Source organism: Ptychodera flava, chromosome 21, assembly GCF_041260155.1.
Source record: "Ptychodera flava strain L36383 chromosome 21, AS_Pfla_20210202, whole genome shotgun sequence".
NCBI classification, from domain to species: domain Eukaryota; kingdom Metazoa; phylum Hemichordata; class Enteropneusta; family Ptychoderidae; genus Ptychodera; species Ptychodera flava.
In genome coordinates, this window is record NC_091948.1 from 28,667,296 (window position 1) to 28,685,487 (window position 18,192).

The 18,192-nt window shown below is 36.3% G+C and overlaps 2 protein-coding genes across 10 annotated transcripts in view; both read left to right on the forward strand.

Moving 5' to 3' along the window:
* LOC139121920 (polycystin family receptor for egg jelly-like) overlaps nt 1–7,477 on the forward strand; it is a 302,374-nt gene extending 294,897 nt beyond the window's left edge. For 8 of the 9 annotated variants that reach the window (XM_070687234.1, XM_070687236.1, XM_070687233.1 and 5 more), the window contains 4 exons: nt 1,158–2,380; nt 2,974–3,245; nt 3,796–3,943; nt 4,369–7,477. In XM_070687234.1, coding sequence (XP_070543335.1) covers nt 1,158–2,380; nt 2,974–3,245; nt 3,796–3,943; nt 4,369–5,546 — 2,821 coding nt within the window. In that variant the 3' untranslated portion in view covers nt 5,547–7,477. Of the gene's footprint in view, nt 1–1,157; nt 2,381–2,973; nt 3,246–3,795; nt 3,944–4,368 lie in introns of those variants that run through there. The other variant, XM_070687241.1, reaches the window with a different exon arrangement.
* A 4,230-nt stretch (nt 7,478–11,707) lies between these two features.
* LOC139121921 (sperm receptor for egg jelly-like) overlaps nt 11,708–18,192 on the forward strand; it is an 80,775-nt gene continuing 74,290 nt past the window's right edge. Inside the window, exons 1-2 of the mRNA XM_070687243.1 lie at nt 11,708–12,061; nt 15,670–15,999. Coding sequence (XP_070543344.1) covers nt 11,962–12,061; nt 15,670–15,999 — 430 coding nt within the window. The 5' untranslated portion in view covers nt 11,708–11,961. The remainder of the gene's footprint in view (nt 12,062–15,669; nt 16,000–18,192) is intronic.

Below are 18,192 nucleotides of genomic sequence, written 5' to 3' on the forward strand. Positions count from 1 at the left end.
TCTGAATCGTCCCTAAAGCGTCCTGCTAGTGCTACGCAAGTGCGACTACTCGATGTTGTGACACTCGGAAGTGTTTTGGCGCAGAGTAAGGGCGCAGTTTGGGCGGCGCAATATACCGGCGCAAAATGGGGGCGCAGTTTGAAATGCGCCGGCGCAGATTGCAGGCGCATTTTAGTGATTTCAGACCGCTTACATACCTGCAATGACAGTTGGCTCATATTTGATTCAATGTGTCAGGCCAGAGAGTATACTTAACCAAGTTTACCCCTGGGAACATGCATACAAAGTTTCAAAGCAATCAGATGAGCAATTTCAGAGGAAATGATTTTTGACAAAAAATGCAAAAAATGCCCGAAAAATGCAATTTGAAGACACTCAATTAAGGTTACCTCTATGTACTTGTTGTATACCAAGTTACAAAGCAATGAGAAGAGTTAATTCTGAGAAAATGATATTTTGACCAAAAATGTGAAACATTGTTCCAAAAATATGAAAATTTAACCACAATTTCAACAAATCTGACAAAGACCAATCCTTGGATCATACACAACAGGTTTCAAGGCAATGGAACGAGCGCTTTCAGAGAAGATATTTTGACCGAAAATGGGGAAAATTGCCCCAAAATACAACTATAAAAATTTCACCACAATTTGAACAAATCTAACTAAAGTCATCATAAAGAATTTGAATATCAACTTTCAAACAAATCAGGCTGGTGGCTACAGTTTTAGCAATTTGATGGATTTTCCTGTATTTGACCTCATTTGCATATTTTTGACATTGACATATTAATTTGAAGAAAGTCACATCTCTATCCCTGGGTGCACCTGCACACCAAATACTAAGACGGTAGGTGCTCCGGTTTTGGAGTTTTTGATGTGGATGGACATACATAGATACATACATACACCCCCCAAACCTACCTTGTAAGCTCTCTTTGGTATGTATATATATATATATATATATATATATATATATATATATATAACACGCACACACCGTTATATGTTTTACTTTAAAATTAACATATAGCAAATTTAAACATGATGTGTGCTCAGCTCTGATTGAACTTGCCCTTATAGGCATCTATAAAGAATGAGGACTTCTCTATGAGAGCTGGTGGAGGGAATACTGAAGGCATGTTGTTTCTTTTACAGGTACATTGATCACATATTGGTGCATGATCTACACGCAAATACTCATTGGGCATTTCTTGCTAATATTTGGCTGTCAGCCAAGACAGGACTTTTGGACATCACCCTACCCTGCTCATCAGAAAGGGAATTGATAAATTTGCAGAATAGTTTCATTACCAAGATGGTGAAGAATCTTCAAGACTGCTTTCTATTTCTCAACATCTTTTCTTGTCAACCTCAAAGTCAATACACTCGGATTCAAAGACTTTCTTGCTGGCTTTCCTTCATTCTGTGCTCCATGTTGGTGAGTCTAGCACTGTTTGGTATGAACCACAGCCAAGCAAAGCAAGATATGGAAAATAGCCAGTTCAGACTAACCTGGACAGATCTCATCATTGGCATTTGTACAGTCGTGACAGTTATACCAGTCAACCTCATTATCATGCAAATATTCAGAATTGTTCCGAGGAGAAGAAAGTTGCAACCAAGAGAAAAGATGACAGAGAGCTTACACAGTTTTCAATCTTTCACCTCTGATGTCTCAGAAGATGAACTGCATTCATTCAATCAGATGAGGTCCACACTAATTGATGCTAGACATAAACTGAGAGAAATGCAGAAAAAGCCACTGCCAAGAGATCCAAATGATGTATGGAAGAACTTTGAAATGCCTAAAGATCTTGACCTTTTTTACGCAGAATGGCAAGAACATGGACATCTGACACTGTCAGCAAGTGTTGACCAAGGGATTTCTGCAGATACCTTTCATACAGCTGAACATAAATCCTCATCAAGTGGTAGTAGACATGATACTGTTTCTCTTGAAAGTGTAACACTGGAAACAGCTGACCATACATCCCAGCAGAAAACGAAAAAATGTATTGAGACATGTGTATGTTGCAATAGACAAAATTGTCACATGAGCAGTTGTTGTCAAGGCAGCCAATGTTGCCAGACATGCTGTTCTCGTAATTGCAAAGGGACTTGTTTGACACTCCTTGGTTGGTTCATGATTGTTTCCACTGTAGCCACATCAGCTTGTTTAGTTGTCTTGTATGGCTATAAGTATGACCAACAGAAATCCTTAGATTGGCTGACATCACTGTTGCTGTGTTTGGTAATTACACCGATTATCCAGCCCTTGTTCTTGGCGTTGATGGCTGTCATAGCTGCCGTCCCTTCCAAGGCATTAGATGATCAGTATTTGCCCTCAAGTGAAGATGTTGTGCACCATGTTAAGTCCGGTAAGTATATAGACAACACTGTTCCTACATTCAGATTCAATGATAACAAATGTTGCACCGCCTCTTCTACATAAAAATCAATAGACTAAGTGAAACTCAAACACACTTAATTGCCACAGTAGTGAAAACTTTATAGTACTTTGCAGCTGAGACCTTGTCAATGTTTTATTAGCTTTTGGTACTTAAGTGTTATGCTATATTGAATGGAAAAAGGTATATCATGTGAATTATCCTATGGTGTGTTCATCTTCTCAAAGTCTGGGTTCAATCTGCATAAGCTGTTGATGGCCACCTGTTTGAGTCATACCCTATGAAATTATGTAGTGCCTATCTTCTGTAAGATTGTACTTCATCCTCTTACACAATGATATATATGCCAGTCTTGTCAATTGCTAGTATATTTTTTTGTAATGGTGATGACAGAAAAATATTTGGTGTGTCAAGCTCTACCATCAAAGGCAGCTTTTTTTCTAGAATTTGTCGAGCTGTCTCCCCTGTTGCTGATATCTTAAATTCTCCCTGATATTGCCACCTCTGAAGCTTTTACCTAAAGTTAAAACTTTCAATGCATATCTTTTCTGTGTGACCAACAGATAATACTGAGTGGAAGCCAGAGGAGCTTGGAAACAGGCTGAAGAAAGTAAGGGATCTAAGGCAATGTCCAGGATACTTGCCACCATCAAACAAACTGCTGGCTTCTAAGGAGAAGCACCAACTTGCAGAAGCGACCTCGTCACTGAAGGAGTTGATTTGCTATGTAATGTTCTGGCTACTTGTAGTAATCATATCCTACAGCCAACAATCAGGACAAGCTATCCTTGCAAACAATGTCCTAAAACAGACATTCACTGAAGACTTTCACAAGGTAATTAGCTTGTTGATAAATGATGTTTTTTGACCAATCGCTGTTTTGTCTGAAAGATATCAATAAACATTGTTTAACTGAATGATCCATAACAATTACATAGTAATTACAATTGGACAATTGGACCATTTGCCAATATAAAAATCTAACTGTAAAGTCCTATATGTCGACATAACATTCTCTTCTGTGACAATGTATCACTGTTGGTCAGATAGTATGGATGAAAACATGACATAATTGTACCATTGTTAGCAACATACCTGAACACTGAACAAAGTAAAAGAACACTCTGTGTTTTTCTGTTTCTCCTGGTAAAGTTTCTTGTACATTTCAACACATAAAAATCATTTGTCTGTCTTATATAAGACTTTACTTATTAGTCTAAGGATGACATGTTGCTTTGGTAGCAGTTCCATGGACACTGGCCCTAGAGAGTAACATGAAATACCCAGACAAGGCTTGTAAATCAGAGATACATGTATGATTTAGCTGCAGGTTAGATTTTAGCATAGACATTGTTAATTACTTAACATTTCTCTACATTTGATAGATTACCAAGTATGACGATGTATCAAGCTGGATGAATAGCTCACTTGTACCAGTTTTGTATAGAGGCACTTCAGGGACAATAGATATTGACTGTGGTTGTGTAATGCTGATAGGTAGTGCTAGAGTTAGACAAGTCAGGGTCAAACCAGGTAGGCAGAAAGAAGTTTGATGTCAGAGACAATGCAGGGACATTACATTCATAACTTAACTATGCTAACATAGTACATTTGAGGGAGTAACTAGTAACAGTGTACTATTTTATGGTTAATCATGGAGTTAAGTATATGCAATCAGCATGCTGGCAACAAATAACATCAGATGGATTGTTGTACTCAGAAGTGAGTTTTGATAGATCCAATGTTTGAGCATATTATACTTATCAAACATATGCATAACGTGGTTTCAGTATAATTCTATGATTTATACAATTTTGCAAAATATATCCATTCTACAATATGTAGAACTTGCCTTCATAGCCTGTTCCATTCCATATTCTGTCATTACTAAAAGCAAAATTAGTAGTTGGGTCTGTTTTCTCAGCTCATTATGATTTCCTTATCATTTAATATTACAGACAGCTGTGAAGTGAACAAAGTTATGAAGAAGCATTTGCATTCTTGCAGCGATGACTACAGTTTCAGTGCAGAAGACACACGATCATTTGCTGGCTCTTGGGAAAGAGAGATATCTTCATCAAAACCATCCAATATGTGGCATTATGCATCAGCTGGTCAAGCACAAGGCAGCTATGTATGGGGCAAACACTCCTTCTACAGTAGAGGAGGCTATATTGCTGATTTGGGATCATCTGCTGAAGATGCATTGAGGGTTATTGAAGAGATTACGGAGTCGCAATGGTTTGATCATAATACAAGGGCAGTGTTTGTTGAATTGACAGTTTACAATGCACAGAGCAATCTCTTTAGTGTTGTTACTTTACTGTTTGAGTACTCTTCAACAGGGTCTGTTGACGCATCCTATGAGTTCCTGACAAGCCAATTCTATAAATACATGTTTTTTATAGATTATTTTGTCCTGTTCTGCCAGTGTCTGTACCTGATAGTTATGATGTACTTGATTTTGAATGAAGTATTGACTTTATGGCATCAAGGCTATAAATACTTCATGAGCAGTTGGAATTACATGAATTTGATGATCGTCTTTCTCTCAGTGCTTGCTGTCATGATGTTTGGTGCATTCTTTTATAACTTTCACCATTCAATGGCAAAATTTAAGAGCAATAGGAATGTTTTCACAAGTTTCTACACAGCTGCTCTATGTAACGAAGGTTATCTTATCCTCTCTGCAAGTCTGGTATTTATCTGGACACTTAGATTACTCAAACTTTTGTGTTTCAATAATCTATTTGGTTTGTTGCATACAGTAATGCTTCAAGCAAATCGACTCATCCTGTCATTCACTTTTTTCTTAGGAATGGCGCTTGTGGCCTTTTCTCACTACTGTGTCATAGCTTTTGGCCCATACTTGAACAGTTTCAGAAATATGTCTCATTCATACATGTCTGTACTTGGAGTAATGCTGGGAGGATTAGATTCTTCTGAACTACTATCTTATGACAGAGTCCTTGCCTATATGGTATTTGTTGTTTTCTTATTTAGTGTTGTCTTTATTCTACAGCCCATGTTTGCTGCTATCATGATTGATTCATTTCTTCGGGCAACTCAGAAAAAACAGAAAGTTACTCAACACCACAACTTTATATCTATTCTGTTTCAGAAATACTGTGCCTGAACCCGTATAAAGTACAAGAATAGCATTAGAATATTATGATGTTAGATATGACTCTTGGATGTAATTTCCTCTTTTGAATTACCATACTAGGTAACATTTCACAGTTTGCATTTAAATGACGGTTTTAATGTTTTTAAAGTGGTGTACATATTTAATAGACCTAGTGACGTTTCACAGTTTGTATTTGAATGATGGTTTTAATGTTATTTAAAGTGGTGTATATATTTGATAGACTTAAAGGTAATGTTTTACAGTTTGTATTTAAATGACAGTTGTAATGTTATTTATTTACAGTATGTGTTGAAATGACAGTTGTAATGTTATTTATTTACAGTATGTGTTGAAATGACAGTTTTAATGTTATAGGTATATTTGATAGACTTGGAGGTTTAAAGTTCTGTTTTGCCATAGTCAGACAATTTTAGTGTATTTATTGCTATAATGGCAATAAATTGCAATCAAAATACTATGTTATATGTACAAAGTTGTCAAGCACAAACTACTAGACTGACTGTACAGATACTATTTGATCTACAGCATTGTATTGCGTTGTTATTGAAAACTATGTATCAAATAATGACACATTTATTGTTTAACATTAACTGAAGCAAATTCAGTTTTCTGTCCTAGCACCTTTTTACAGTTTTCAACGTTTTAATTATTGAGATAATGCAATTTGTCAAATTTCTTGTTGTATTTACATTTACCTTCTCAGGTAATTCATAATTTACCTGCTCTTGAGACAGTGACAAACAAGGTAGTAGCTTTTTCATTCAAGCCCTTATGTTTTCTTGTTTGAAAAATAGCTACAGGCAGTTAGTGAAGAAGGGAAGAAGTTAATATTTAATAAGTATGATAAATATTTATATTGAAATGAGACTCAATTTTCTGTCATTTTCAGACAGCCAGGAAAGCAATGTGACATATTGTTACAGTGGTAATGACATGTAATATTTTCCCATTAATTTTCATCTTCTAATGCAAGAGATTGCAAGATACAAAAGCTGCATTATGTAATGCATGACTTTTATTGGTGTGACACTGAAATTAACCTTTTACTCTTACTTTTATGAAAAAGTTGGAAAATGTTGAGCACAAATGTGTTCTTTTAGAATTCTCCATTCATTTTCCACCGTTATATGTTATAATTCTGTATTTAGCAAAATGATAAATTTTATTAAATCATACGGATGCTATTCCTGAAAAGGATATTGATAAAAATCAATCAATGCTCCTTTACTTTGGATGAATTTGCCCAAACAAATATACCGGTATATATCAATGAATTACCTCAAAAAGGATGCACTGACTTTAAACCACTTTAGTATTTGATATGTTGAATTTATAAAATGATAATGGAGATACAGTTCTTGTTCAAAGCTGTGGCAATTATGCCCATAGGTCTGTAATGTTCACAGACTTCATAAGAAGTTGTATTTTGTTTGTAACAAACAGTTTTAGATATGAAGCGTTAACTGTTGTATTTCAGCAAACTAGAATTCCAAAAATATTTGTGTGACTTGTTCAGTAGTTTCATACTATTTATGTACTTAAGATTTGTTTTTTCATCTTGTAGGATGAACAGTGGCATGCAATTTGTTCAGCAGTTCAAATGCCTTTTTTAACGAGACATTTCATGAAAGCTTTCTTTGTTTTATGTGGCTGAAATGTCTGTCACTGAAGGGCACTATCTAGGCTGTGCAGAGGGAGAGCGTAGAGAGTGCCTACAAGTGAGTCTTCTTCAGAAAGTAAATGTTTTAATTGCTCCTGCTTGTCAACATCAAGTAGTCTTTTCAAATCACATGCCAATATAGGAATTAACATTACATAAATATGAACTTCAAGGAGTTCAATGAATTTTAACATGCCTATAAAGGCTTGTATTCAGTGTTCAATTTAATATAAAGAAAAAGCACTTGCCTTTTCCTGCATGCATTGTGTACTGAGTGTTTTTAGTTCCCACTGACAAAGTCCAGGGGGTTATAGATTGGGCTCTATCTGTCCGTCCATCTGCAGATATCTCAGACATGCCTGGCCCATTTTATTTTAAACTTGGCAAAAGGAAAACACATAGTACATTGATTTGTTCCGTAATACAATCTAATACGGCCACCAGTGCCATTTTCTTGCCATTTTTACATGTCCAGAGCAGTTACTAAGACATGCCGTGACAGTTTTCTTTGAAACTTGGCACAAGGACTATACACACTATGACATACATGTGCAAGACAAATTTCTTCATGATATGATCCAATATGGCCACCAGGCAGCCATTTTGTTCTGATTTTTTTATGCTCACTTTGATGCATTCTCGCGAGCCAGAGCAATAATTTCCGCTCCGCTGACCTATAATGGGTAGCGCTAAACTGTTACCATAGAGAGGCGCGTCGTTTACGACGATGACAGTGATATCATATAGACATTGAACTTGCACTTTTTAGTATTTCATGTGCAGAAACAGATTATCAATGAAGCTGTGCGAAAAGGTGTTCAAGTGAAGTTTTTCAGCAGGTTGGGAAATTCAAATATAATCCTTGGGCAGGGAGAAAGTCAATTTTTACTTTGGGCAGGGAAGAAATTTTTAAAAGTTTTTATAGTAGGTGGGGAGAAAAATACGGGCAGTGGGTACCAGAAAATAGGTAAAGGGAAGGGAATGCTATAGTTGAGAGAACTTTAGGGAAGATTAAGCTGTGTCAGTGGTTGGGAGAGGGCAGTGGGAAGCTTCAACTGTTGTGGAAAGCAGGCACACCATAGATAGATCATAGATACTGGAGGTGTCTTGGCATTAAAATTCAGTTGGAGGGCAGTTAAGAACAGTTTCAATCCCCTTCAAGTCAGAAAGTTAAGGTCATAAATATGTAAAATCAGTATATCAGTTGAAGAAACAGGTTCATGATGATTTGTAAAAGTGACTAAATTTATCAATATTTCAACCAATGAAATGCAACTCCTAAATACTATGTACATTTCAATTTACGTAATAGCGCCCTCTATATTGATTTAGAGTAGCAAATTGGGTGAAAGTTCCTGCTATCTGCTCGGACAGACAACATTTTTGTCCTGAGTCCATCTATGACAGTGTCAATTCACTCACTTTTTGTTGCAGTGACAAAGTTGTGTGGGTTTGGTATGTTCTTCACTGTTGATCAGATGATATAAACCTTCAGAATTACAAAATGGTTGTTTTGAATACATTTTACGCTTGCGGAATCATTGCTATAAATTATGCAATCCTTTCCTGTTTGACCACAAGTGAACATTGGAGGGATGAGAGAAGAACATAATCAACACCAGTTAGGAGTAACACTGTTGCTCAATTTGTTAACTGTCAGTTTCTACTTTGTTTCACCATAGACTGTTTTCTCTACTGTGTTTGGTCTCATTTATGGATGGTATATTGAAATAGAATTTCTAGCAAAGCAAAGACATAATTTACAAATCACATGTATATTTGCACATTATAATCGTTAATGTAAGTCTTGACAGACTATCTGCATAGGCATACTTTTAATATCTAGTTATATGTTAATGATGTACGCTACTATAATATGTGGCACACACAATCCATAAACATAATTTTCATGAATAACAAATTAAACTGAAAAGCATTTCAAGGCGTTTTTTAAACATTCTCTTGAGCAACGAAATGTTGTACACAGTATTAAATCTTTACCTATCAAATGATATGTGTACATTAGTCAAACATCTCTATAGGGCTTGGAAAATTTCAACTGCTTGTATTGTGTTTTGAATTCTTTTATGTGTATGCCATACCCAAGTACATATTAGAATAATACTGCACAGCATAAAAGCAAGGACTAGTAAAGTGATACCCCTTCCAATATTAGTAGACTGCAATGAACAATGCTACAGTGGTGTGTATTGACTTCTATGAGGAGACAGTGAATGACATTGATGAACATGCTGGGTTAGCCACAAATGACCATGCAAATACACCTGGCAGTGATCAGCTGACAAGGGACCAATTATCAGAGGCCAAGCAGCTTAGGATCAGGGGAACTACTATGTATTAGAGAGGGGTTCAGTCACCTACAAAAATATTACCTTCTAATTGTTCCATGTGTAAATACATTATGTTACCTAAATATTTAATATATTGTATTGTGATGGCAGTGTTCTGGCGCTAGGAACCATGCACTCTGAACAGAAATGAATACTTTGAAGAAATGTCAATGGGGATGTAAAAAATTCCTATGATGTAGATTGAAACTTCACAGTGTTACAATGTATTCCCCAGAGGGTTTATCTGTTACAAACAGTTGTTGACTGTTGAGGACCGATTTAACTAACCAAAACACTTGGAAACTATACACGTATGGTTATTCAATAGGACCTCTATTTAAGAGCAATGATCTGTGCAAAATCCCTGATAGGGATAAAGCTATTTGTGTTTTGAAAATGGCTATGGTCAGTTTTAAGGCTAATTAACCCATCAAAATATGCATTTGAAATACTCTGTTTCCTTGTTCATCAGGTGTGCACCATGACAGAACAACAGGACCACAGACAGTTTTACAGTTCACAGTTTTATTCCTTTGGGAGACAACTTATCGATCTTTGCATTCAAAACGGCTTACAGATTTTAAATGGTAGAACTGCGGGGATCTTTATGGAAAACCAACTTGTTACAAGAGAAATGGATTTAGTACAGTAGATTATCGTATTGTTACAAAGAATTTATTGAACCTGATAGATTATTTCAAAGTATATGCTTTTACACATTTCTCTGATCATTGTCCAATAGGTTTTTCTATGAATATAAATAATATGTAGAATGTAAACCATGTCCAAGTAAATACTTGTACATGTGGTATGATAATGCTAAGCGAGATTTCTTAGATACTCTGCAAAGTTCATCTATTCAAGAAGAGTTCAGAAGCCGTAATGTTGACTGTAATACTTCCCATTCTTGTGATGATATTGTAAAAGTATTTGAAGGTATTATTCATAAGTCTCAGATTGCTGTTTACGTAAGCTTATACCAAAATTGAAAAAGAAGAAATCAAGGCATGTTTTTCAGCCTTGGTTTGATAAGTCTTGTTTTTCACTTCGTAAAGATCTTAAAGATTGTTGTAAACTGTTGAATCACTACCCAAATGATCCACATATTAGATGTTTCACTCTGAAAAGAGAATACTACATGTTGCTAACGCTTGTGTTTTGGCGATGTGTCCGTCAATTTCGGCTGAAAATCACACGAAACGAGCGTTTTTGAAGCAAATTAAGTATCAGGTATGAATTTTGAGAATGATAGGGAATGATCGACGGTTACATGATAGATGAACTTGCTAATTTTAACAGTAAAATCGAACGTCAAAGATGACATGGCAGCATAATCCCTATACGAAATAGCCATTTGGTTCCTGATTTTCTACTTCTCAGGCATATGTACACACATCTATGGGGCACATAGTCCCAGAGCTGAATAGATCATAAGTGACTGTACATAGACGTGTATACATTTGCCTGAGAAGAACATTCTCAGGCATATTCTTTTCAGGCATATGGGCGCATAGACACAGAGCGGAATAGACCACAGCCGACTGTGTATAAATTTTAAAAACAGTACATGGTAAGTGAACAGACAATAGACATTGTAAAGAAAATACCATTATCATTGGCATCAACATTTTGTGTCGTGAAATACCTCGAATCACGTTCCTGTGTAACGCTACGGAGAAAACATCCTCACTTTTGTGCAATAAAAACTTTACCGTTTGTAGTTTTCGCTCGCAATATCTTTATTTATTTACTTTATTGCTCAACAACACACTCAAGGAGTGTGATAAGGCAAAAATTACAAAACTCAGCAAACACTGGATGAAGCTGCTGCTGGGGGAGGAACTAAAGTACAAGAAGATTTGGCAAGAGGTAGTTTATCTTTGTTTATCTTTGTGAACTTTTCTCTGTCATTCAAATCAAGAAAGCCAGGATTATACAAACTTGTGGATGAAAATAGACTATCTCGATAAGTTCTGTATTTTGGGCATTCTATTAAATACAAAGTTGCCGTCTCAAACAGACGTTACTATGCCATGCAGCGCAGCCAGCGGTAGAAATGGGGCAGGGGACAAGGACGCGAGCAACGAACCGAGTGCGTTATGCTCGCGCTTGCGCACATATTTGCGCACGATATAAGACTTACGCGTACACCAGCTGATGATACAGTTCATTCTCCCTGTCTTCAGCACCCCATCGCAGGACGACTTTCTAATATGAGTTGCTAACAGTTATTACTACTCGCTGCTGAAAGAAGGCGGTGTAACAGTGGTTTCTGTCACCTTTAGGCGGCAACATTTGACTTAGGAAGTCGCCCAACCCCGGGAGCCCACCAGCTCAAAATACCCGCGTAGAACATTTTATTTTGACCTGTCGTCTGCTTGCAACAGGGGTCATGGAATCATCCATGATCGGAGGAACTCTCTCCCTCTTCACGAAATCCAGGTGGATAATTTTGATTATGTGGTTATCATTGAACCCAAGAGCGAATTACTGTAAGTTAATAATGCGAATGTAAGCTTTGGCAGTTAATTGTGTTTTGCTGTGTATACTAAAGTAGAAGTGGGTTCTCAGTACACCTTGGGCCAAGTTTCCGTACGTCTGTAAATTTCCGTACATGTACGTGTATACATTGTAATCCATCTCGGGGCATTGCGTGGCAGATCTGTGCACAATCCCTTGTGGTCTATTCCGCTCTGTGTCTATGCGCCCCTTAGACGTGTGTACATATGCCTGAGAACACGTCTATGGGGCGCATAGACGCAGAGCGGAATAGACCACAAGGGACTGTGATCTGTGTGGTGGGAGTGTGTATATAACCAGTAACACACGGCCCTCACACGCAGAGCTAATCGCCCGCCAATTTAATTGTAGGTGAACAGCTGAAACTTTACCGATCATACAATGCTGGTAGGTTGTAGCTTTGTGTCTTCTATAAAACAAGTTTTCAAAATATTCTAAGAGGGTTTGTTGAAATGACGCAAAAATACAAGGTTTGTGCACGGTCCCTCCACAAAAGAGGGACCGTGGTTTGTGCGAACACTCCTGGTACAGTACCGGAAATGGACCACAACAGTGCGATAGCCAATTAAACTTAATGACCTTGATTCTTGTCCCGATTTTGAAAAAAAAGGAACCGGTGTCAAAATAAAAAAAGATATCATTCAGTAGGCATAAGTGTTTTTGGGAAATGTACAGAAGCTGGACCACTGTTACTGTACTACCACTGTGGTGATATTTATATATGAAAGCATCTTGAAACATTTACTGTATGAATTATTTTAGACCGTACATTACTTTATATGATTCAGCATCGTATACGCAATCCCATTGTGTCAGGCGATGTTCAAAAATGCATTAATTCGAATCAGAATAAGTATGAGTAGATTTGCTCACGCAGTGCAATCGCGTAATACGTTTATAAACTGATGCACGTATGGAAATTTTGGCCATACTCTATGAAATATGTCAAATGTCAACACAGAGGCAGCACAGCCAGGATAGCTGAGTTTATAGTGCTAGTAAAGCAGATTGTTTCAGACATTTCTTAAAATAAAGCGGAGCGTAAGCAAATACTTTTATTTTGTATATTAATTTCAAACGCTGCCATAAAATTTTGAAATAGAACTTCAGACACAAAGCTACTACCTACATGTATCAACATACAACATACCAAGTTAAATTCATTCTGCATGATGACCGGGTTTTTCCAGTACCATTGAAATATTGTAATATTGGAAAAAATTGGGTCTTTCAGTGGTGGCATTAAAAACAGACAAAAGCCAGCAATATTGCCAAAATAAAGACATGGTGGTTTTCTCATAAACTAAGGTATATTTAAACTATTTTGGAGATGGTAAGTGTCCACTGTAGGTCTTAAGAATATTGAGAAATAATTTGTTGGCAATATAGATATTTTAACATATCATTTTATCACTTGTAAATCGGTAGCAAAAATTATTTGATATGGAACAAACTCAACTTTCAAAACTTATTAGCTCTGCTGTCAGCGACGCGGAGCTTATGAAATAGGCTGATTTTTCGTCTTCGTTGTCGTTCATTGTCTGTCAACAATTGCCTTCTCCTCTGAAACCACAAGACCAATTGCTTTGAAATTTGATAAGCTGTTCACTTGGGGTGACCTCACGTAAGTTTGTTCAAATCGTGGTGAAATTTGCATAGTTGTATTTTTGGGACATTTTTTGCTGTTTTTCTGGTAATAAAAATCTTTTCTGAAACCACATGTCCAATTGCTTTGCAATTTGATGTACATTTATTAAGGATGACCTCGGTAAGATTTGTTTAAATTGTGGAGAAATTTGCATAATTGTATTTTTAAGGCCACAATTTTTGTCATTTTTGGTAAAATAATCTTAAAAAATCTTCAAAACTACAGATCAGATAGCTATGATATTTGGTGTATATAGGTCTTTAGGGATGACCTATTTCAGATTTGTTCAAATTGTTCAAAAATATACAAATTTGTATTTTTAAGGCAATTTTTGTCAAAAATTTATCCAACAAAAGCGCTTATCTGACAGCTTTGATGTTTGATATATAGGTTCATAGGGATGAGTAAAATGTGATATCTTCAAATTATGATGTAATCTACAATTTTGTAATTTTGGGGTAATTTTTGCCATTTTTGGTAAAAAATGTGTTTCTGAAAAAGTTCTCGTCATATGGCTTTGATATTTGGTACACAGGTTCCTACAGATCAACTAAATGCGATATATTGAAACTAATGAAATCTGCAATTGTTTTGTATTTTGGGGGCAATTTTTTGCCATTTTTGATCGCAAAATGTGTTTCTCAGAAAGTACTAGTGAGATAGCTTTGATATGTAGTATACAGGTTTCTACAGATGAACTAAATGTGATATATTGAAATTATGATGAAATCTGCAATTTTGTACTTTATGGGCAAATTTTGCCATTTTTGGTCTCAAAATGTGTTTCTCAATAAACTGCTCGTGTAATAGCTTTGATATTTGGTATACAGGTTCCAAGGGGTTATTTTAATATGATATATTGAAATTATGGTGAAATCTGCAATTTTGTTTTTTGGGGCAATTTTTGCCATTTTTGGTCAAAAAGGTTGATTCTCAAAACACTACTCGTCTGATAGCTTTGGTTGACGTGTTCTTAGGGATGATCTTAACGGGATATTTTTAAATTACAATAATATCTTCAATTGTGTATTTTTGCAGCTATTTTTGCCATTTTTTGTCGGGCTACTGAAATGAGCTATCAAAGATTTCCACCGTCATCAACACGTATCAAAAATAGTTATTTTCTACATAACACAGTGGATCCATATCAGCTGCTAGATTGCTTGTAATTTTTTGTCTAAAGAGAGAATTGCCAAACTATGCAGATTAAACGTACCTTAGTGTATATATAAACGTAAAGTAAAGTCAACTGGGTCACTAAATAAATAAACCGGCAGAAATGGAGCGAATTTAAGTGTGTGAATAAAGGTCAAAATACGAAAATGTCAATTTGTGGTATAATGCTGCTCTTGAGGACGATGCTGATTGAAAAAGGCTGTCAGAGTCACGTTTGGCAAGGCACCATCAGCTGTAACATGATACATCTAGATCTCTCTCAGCCAACCAGCTCCTCTGCACACTTGTAACGCACAGCCTCAGTTAGGCTTGCTTCTGTTACCATTAATTCAGCACTCATCATTTGCTGTGGTAAACTGCCATCAATTCCAGCTCCACCCCTTTCTCCACCTTTCTCTCTCTGTCCTCTTCTTTCTCCTATTCCTCAGGAATTCTGCTCTATTCCCCACGTTTGGCCTTGCAGAATGGATCCACAGTTATGGTTGTTGCCTGACCTTGGCTCTAGGTCATCAACTGCTCTTTACTTTCTTACTTGAATTTGACCGAGGGGCCCACTCCTGTATTTAGTAATGCTGGTAAATGCTTGTAAAATTTACTTTAATTACAGAACGTTTTATTTTTATTGTATGTACAAATACAATAAAGCTTTGCTCAGTTTATTACAATGCAGTTGTATAGTGCATTTACAAAATGGCTCTTGGGAGAAAACTTGGCATTGTAGTACTGTCATAATAAATTCTTTATGTTCTATTATAGGTGCCGAGAATTACAGTTATATGCTACAGGCAACTGCACTTCATGTAAATACACCTTCAAAGGGTGCTGTGGAAGCGCAATTTACTATGTCTGTTCAAGCAAATACTTCGTCATTTGGAGATATTCCTCTATCAGACTATCAAAGAAATTACTCAAAATACGAGCCAGAAAATGTTGTCTCTAAGGAATACATGGTAACTGGAATAAGAACTAAATACATTCACATGTCACTCACTGCACATACCATATATTATTTTCAACCTACCATCGGATCTCATCGTGTGCCAGAAGAAGATCGAATAATATTCGTCCAGGAGCATTATAGAAAAAGTAAATATTTTCACTTTTTTATTCCTCTTTTAAACTGATTTGCCATATTTTGCAAGAGGTATTAGGATACTTAGTGTCAATCATTTGTTATGTCTGTGTGTGCTAGTTTGTCTGCTGTAAGAAACTTCTCTGCTTTGCGTGCTCATCAATATGATGTTGCATATATTGTAGATGGTATGAAAATGTTTTTATTACATGTGAGCTTTTGAAAGCTTAGATTTTCAGTCTGCACGACAACCGGGCTTTTCTGGTACAACATTGCAACAATGGCGTCTTTCCATGGTGTTATTAAAAATTATGAAAAGCCAGCAATATTGCCAGAATAAAGATGCAGTCTTTTCATAAACTAAGGTATATTTTTACCTCACATTTGGTATATGTATATAAAACAAAGAGGGCTTATATGGTAGGTAGGCAGCATCTGTATGTTTGTACGTATGCATGTGCCGATGTATACATGTATCTGTTCACATCAAAAACTCCAAAACCGCAGCACCTACCATCTGAGTATTTGGTGGATATGCAGGTGCACTGAGGGATGGAGATGTGAATTTGTTCAAATGAATTTGTCATGTCAAAATTATACAAACGAGGTAAATAAAGGGAAAATCATGCAAATTGCTAAAACTCTGTAACCAAGGGCCAGATTTAGTTGAAACTTGATATGCAGGTTCTTCCTTTATCATGGTGATTTTAGTTAGATTTCTTCAAATTGTGATGAAATTTTGATAGTTGTATTTTCGGAGCAATTTTTCCCGTTTTTGGTCAAAAAATCTTCTCTGAAAGCACTCGTCCCATTGCCTTGAAACTTGTTATCCTTGATACTAAGGTTGACTTCTGTCAGATTTGTTCAAATTGTGGTAAAAGTTCATATTTTTATTTTAGGGGCAATTTTTTTTCCATTTTTGGTCAAAAAATCATTGAAATTGCTTGTCCAATTGTTCTGAAAGCTAGTATGCATGTTCCCAGGGGTAAACTTGGTTAAAGCCCCAATAGCTGTTAATTTTAAGAATTATTATCATGATTTTATTTTCAAACCAAAGTTGGTTCATGTAAACGTGCTAATTGAAGGGCGTGTATAGACGTATCACTGCTCGCTGATTTGGACCATGCCTACACGTTTTAACAGGCTGAATAATAAACGGGTGCCGCACTCATAAAATGGCGCCCTGCAGAAAAGTGTAAAAAATCAGTATTTCCTGCATATACACATCGTAGTAGTAAAAGAAACCAGCATGATGCTATTTACTTGAATGCACCACGCATGATGGCCAACATTTTGTTGTTGTAATCTTTATTTTCTCTGTCATATGATTAGTTTTTGAAAATGGCGGGAAATCTACAATAATGTGGAAACGTTTGAAATTACATGCCACTTTCCACACTTATAACAGTGTTACACACTTTTTCATTCTCTAATGGGTCTTATTCAAAGAAAGTTCTCGGAAAACTCAGAATATTTTGAGATCGGTTTCTAGCACAGTTGCCGCTATTGGGGCTTTAGGTATACACTCTGGCCAGCCACATTTACTCTACCGCATGTTTACTATTTTGGGGGTGGTAAGTATCGACTGTCGGTCGAATATTGTCAAATAATTTGTTGGCAATATACATATCTTAAAATATAATTTTATCACTTGTCAATCGGGTAGCTAACCTCACTTGAATTGGAACAAACTCAACTTTTAAAAATTGTACGTACTTTTTGGTCTGAAGACAGGATCACCAAATTATGTAGATTATTATGCACCCCAGTTTCTATATGAACATATATCAAAATGAACTTGGTCACTGGGTACACAATCGTTGGCAGAAATGATCAGATTCATGAGTATGAATATGGGGCAGAATATGAATATTTTGTCAATTTTGTTGCATGATCCTGGTCTTAGGATCGACACTAATTGAAAAAGCTGCAAGTGTCCTGTTTGGCAAGGCTTTGATTATCGGGTAAAGGGGTGCGATAGTCCCATCGGCTTGGCTGGTGACCTCACTGCACTAAGAATTGGAGGGTACATTTTCCATAGGGTTGACAGGACCTCTCTTTGACACTGTACTTTTTGGTCGAAAAATCATATAGACAATCTAGTATGAAAAATAAGGCCTTTAGGTATCATTACTAATTTCAGAATAATTGGTTGCTACTGTAAAATGTGTTTTAAGCATCCTATACATATGAGAGAAAAAACGAAA